At 34.4% G+C, this 5,237-nt stretch overlaps 1 protein-coding gene across 1 annotated transcript; it reads left to right on the forward strand.

Moving 5' to 3' along the window:
* Positions 1-719: 719 nt before the first annotated feature.
* LOC122580107 (receptor-like protein kinase ANXUR1) lies at positions 720-2,941 on the forward strand. Its single transcript, XM_043752381.1, has 2 exons — positions 720-1,763; positions 2,641-2,941. The coding sequence occupies exons 1-2, from the start codon at positions 837-839 to the stop codon at positions 2,785-2,787; spliced, it is 1,074 nt and encodes a 357-aa protein (XP_043608316.1). The 5' UTR covers positions 720-836; the 3' UTR covers positions 2,788-2,941.
* Positions 2,942-5,237: the final 2,296 nt, after the last annotated feature.

The following is a 5,237-nucleotide window of genomic DNA, read 5'->3' on the forward strand; positions in this document are numbered from 1 at the left end:
CATGATTTTTCGGTGGGTCCGTCGCTAGAAAGTCTTAATGCTTTTACAAAAAAGTCTTGTATATCGTAGTAGATGATGATGGTGGTGTATAAATTACAAAAAACGCATGTCCTAGTTGGTCCTAAATAAGGAGGTGGTCTTAAAATAACTCACCCCTATATAAATATATATATATATATATATATATATAGGGTAAAGTTATTTTGAGAACCCTTTTTTTTGCGAGAACCTTTGAGAACTTTTCAAATCAATCCTAACCGATGATTGTTCTTTACATGAAAATTGTTTTTTGATTGTTTTCTGAATAAAGTTATTTTTAAAGTTTATAATTGTGTGGAGCATGGATTATCATCCGTTATACAATTATGTGGAGATTTGGATTCATGATCACATGTGCACGAATATTGCTATGATCACATGTATACAAGTCGATCACATGTAATCATAGCAATATTCATGCACATGTGATCAATAATCAAAATCTCCACATAATTGTATAACGGATGATAATTCATACCTCCACACAATTATAAACTTCAAAATTACACATAACTTATTCAGAAAACAATCAAAAAATAATTTTCATGTAAAGAATAATCATCGGTTGAGCTTGATTTGAAAAGTTCTTACAAAAAAAAGTCTCTAAATAACGTTTCAATATATATATATATTGAATGAGGTGACCTGATTAACCACATCTTCGGTGTATTGAGGTCATTCTTTTGTTTTCCATTCTTAACTACATATCTTACAATTCCTCTAAATAGAGTTATATAGATTCGATTCCATAGTGAGTATACAATTCCTCTAAATGAGGTGACCTGATCGTGTCCTTCATGGAGTTTGCACATCTTAAAATCCAGTTGAAGGAGATAAAAAATGCCACAAGTAACTTCAATAACAATGTTATTGGAATAGGGGGATTTGGGAAGGTCTATAAAGGGATAGTATCTCACTCTAACGGACGAAGCATGGCAGCTATTAAGCGCCTAGATCGTAGATTTGGACAAGGAGATCCAGAGTTCTGGAAAGAGCTCATGATGCTTTCCCGTTATACGCATAAAAATCTCATCGCTCTCCTCGGATTTTGTGACGAGGATGGTGAGAAGATCATTGTCTATGAGTACGCATCTAATGGAAGCCTTGATCGTCATCTTAGCTCCTCTAGTCTAACGTGGACACAACGTATTAAAATCTGCCTTGATGCTGCAAATGCACTAAGTTACCTACATGATCCCAAAGGCACCCAACAAAGAGTTCTCCACCGAGATATAAAAAGTTCCAACATCTTACTGGATGCCAATTGGAATGCAAAAGTTTCCGACATGGGACTTTCAAAATTTGGACCTGCAAATCAGCAACACACTGTTCTTTTCACCAATATTGTAGGTACCCTTGGGTACTGTGATCCACAATATATATACACATACAGGTTGACAAAAGAATCAGACATATACTCTTTTGGAGTTGTCTTATTTGAAGTCTTATGTGGGAAATTATGTTTTAAGTCAACCAAGGACGACTTGGAGATCTTAGTGCCCAGCTGGAAACAAAAATACAAACATAATTTACAAGATATTGTCTTTGAAGATATGAGGCCATCAATGAACTCCACTTCCTTGGAAATATTTTCAAACATTGCATTCGAATGTTTGCATGATTCTCGCGAACAACGACCAACCATTTCTCAGGTTGTGAAAAAACTTAAGAGGGCACTTGAACTTCAAGAACTTCACGATAAGAAACTGTTTGAGGACAATATGGTAATCATATTATCTACTTTACTTTAGATTATACTGTTTCACTATAGAATTTTGCATTTAAAGATGCATGATTTACAAAATGTTAGCTTAAATCTCACTCTATTACTACCAAATAAGGATTGCTGCTTATAACTTTTTTCTTTACGCCCAATATAAGCAATGGAAAATTTTAAGTCTAATGGTAATAAAGATAATAAAGAAAAACTACTCTAAAACCTTTTTCTCCATAAATCATTATTCGTTTAATGCGATATATATATATACACCAATCATATGGTCCATATGATATTTGATCTAGTTAAATATGACATAATACGATCATGTTTGTTTCTAGTTTTTATCATTTTTTAGAAAATCTTTGTGTATCAAATGCATTACCTTGGATGTATATTTGATGAAGAGATGTATAATTGCATGGATTATATATATCACTACAAGAAAAATGGGATTTGGTCATAGACACTTTTGGCCGAGACTTTTTTTTTTTTCGTGGCCAAAGATCCGTAAACAACAAAAAAAAATAAAAAATAATAACTTTGACTAAAAAAGTCAAATTTTCTTTGGTCTTGACATCGTCATGGTAAAGTCGTCCCCAAATATTTTTCTATTTTATTTTCGAATTAAATAAAAAAGTGAAATTGAAAAATATTTGGCCACGACAAAGTCGTGGCAAATTAATTTTTAATTAATTTTTTTTGTCACGACTTTAGCCACGACAATGCCATGGCCAAATATTTTTCAATTTCCCATAATTTATTTAATTCAAAAAAATATAAAATGAAAATTCCCAAAAAATTCTAATGTCTTTGCACATGCGTCATCTTCCTCTGCTAAGAAGCGAAAGTATATTGATGATGATGTGCGCCGGATGTTGCAGGAGTATAACGCCCCGATCTTTCGCAAGCTTGATATGACCCGCCCTCTCTTTCCCTATTCTGAGCATGTTGACCCGCAAGAAGAAGAAGAGGATGATGATGATGGCTGGATTATAGATGACGATGATAGTGGTTGGTTTGGTGGTTGATAATAACTTGGTATGAAACTTATGTATGAAATTTTGTTGGTAACTTTAGTTTTTTGTTGGTAACTTTAGCTTTTGGTGATAATTTTAGCTTTTGGTAACTTGTGGCATTTATAAAACTTAGTAGATTTGTCGTAACTTTAAACTGAAACTTTGGTACGGTATGTGAACGATGATATCTTTGATATGCTTTGTTTAGTGTTTGATAACTTGGGTAGATGTGTAGCGTTCATTGTTGTTATTGATGTTGTTGTAGTTGTTGTTGTTGTTAGTTGCTCGAAAACAGGTTCCGTAAGCGGAAAATTGCCCAAAAAGCCGGGTGGAAAGCTGAAAAAGCAGCAAAACTCTGTCGAATTTTTAGCATTGGTCACGACTTTTGCCACGACAATGTCGTGACTAAATAAGTTCACAGGTTTTTAATTAAAGGGAAATTTAAATTATAAAATATTTAGCCATGCCATATACGTGGCAAAAGTCGTGACCAAATATTTTTGAAATTTATCTTTCTTTAGAAAACGAAAAATATTTGGACACGACAATGCTATGACAAAAGTCATGGTCAAATATTTTTTGAATTTATCTTTTTTAAAATACGAAAAATATTAAGCCATGGCAATGATGTGGCAAAAGTTGTGGCCAGATATTTTTCAAATTTATCTTTTTTAAAATACGAAAGATATTTAGCCAAGACAATGTTGTGGCAAAAGTTGTGGCCAAATACTTTTGGGTTTTCTTTTTCATTTATTTTTTATGGACGTGGGACCCATTTTTTGTCGTGGCTAATTTCGGGGCCAAAAGAATATGATTCGTTAATATGGCGACGACTTTTTGTCGTGGCTAATTTTGTGGCCAAGACCTTTGGGCTTTGGCCGTGACATTTTTTTTGTAGTGTATATATATATAGTCTGATTTTATAACCGTGAGAACTTCTACAGGGAAATCAAAGAGCTTTCACTGTAGCACTTATGTAAACATGCCAAAATTCAGGGATAAGAAGAAACAAGAGAAAACAATATATGAAGAATATATTGATGAAGTTATTCAGCGGAAGAATTTCAAGAGAAAAGGAAATCAGAACCCAATATATATATATATATAGGGTCTAGGTGTAACACCCCGAGCTAGGGCTCGAAATGTTACAGAAATTATATAGCACACGGTGGAATTATCGTAGAACATAACTACATGAAAATAAAGGATTCGATGGATCCAAGACAACATTTAAGGTGCAAGATACGAAGTAAACAAGAAGTCATAAATGAGAAATAAAACGGGTCAATACAACTAATTTCATAAGTACAAAACTTAAACTCTAAATGGATAACGAATCACGGATCCATGGATGTCCCAATCCAAGCTCTAGCAGAAACGACAAGTAGCCAATCAATACTCCAATTTCACATGGATACCTGAAAAGTGAACTAACAAAGTCAACACTAGGTTGGTGAGTTCGTAGTGATGGATCACAAGGAGCCATCGACAATAATCACAACACATATAAGGAAGATCAAGCATACAAGTAGCCTTCACGTACCACACTATCAACCCATCATGATTTCACAATATAAATAAGCGTGTAATGGTAAACACATAATATGCCAATGCCAAATAGGAATCGTATGCATGTCAAAGTCATAATGCGTATGATATGCATGCCGATGTCGTAATGCGTATGATATGCATGGCCATCTATGCAACAATACCCACATGTCCTCATGACCAATGTGGCATCTCAAAAATGCTTCGGCGTATATACGTTTATATACCCGATCAACACCGGTGTATACGTCTATACCCCCGGATAAACATTTGTCTCAACAAACAATCATATCAATAACCAACCAATGCATTCCCAAATGCATTTCCCCGAACCGCCCCAAGCCTTGGTTTACCACAAAGACCAACAAACTAGCCAATATCCATATCAATGCTTAAGTGTGTTGCCTCTATCACAATTCCATCAATAACCATCCATCAATCCAACGATTTCCAACCTATACGTACATACACTAAAGAGGGCTTGCTTTCAAAGAGTCCTTGATGTTTGTATACAGGGTCACCTGCAACCTTCTCACCACATCTCAAACCTTTTGAAAGCAAAGTCGACTTCCATGTATGTACATCTATCCTAAATAACCACAATATTCCAAACATATGCATAATCAATCAACAATCCATCAAACAATCCATCAATGAATCCATAATTCAATCAACATTCCATCACACAATATTTAATCATAACGAGTGTAAATAAATTAAATAAAACCATCAACCATCAATAAATCAATCAAACAATTATTCACGTAAGGGTGCACTTTCCAGCCCGAATCTCAAGCGAGTAGGGAACTACGGAACTCACCTTGGCTTCCAAGCTACGATAACGAGTTAATAAAGAGTTATAAATGCTCAACAACCGCTACGAGTCCGCAACATAGAAATAAATATCATATTAT

This window comes from Erigeron canadensis, chromosome 8 (genome assembly GCF_010389155.1).
Source record: "Erigeron canadensis isolate Cc75 chromosome 8, C_canadensis_v1, whole genome shotgun sequence".
NCBI classification, from domain to species: Eukaryota; Viridiplantae; Streptophyta; class Magnoliopsida; order Asterales; family Asteraceae; genus Erigeron; species Erigeron canadensis.

What these genes read in the sequence shown, in the direction of transcription:
- LOC122580107 (XM_043752381.1), top strand. Translation starts at nt 837, where the DNA reads ATGGAGTTTGCACATCTTAAAATCCAGTTGAAGGAGATAAAAAATGCC. An exon ending in AACTGTTTGAGGACAATATG is followed by an intron (nt 1,764 to 2,640) that starts GTAATCATATTA and finishes CGGATGTTGCAG; the next exon opens with GAGTATAACGCCCCGATCTT.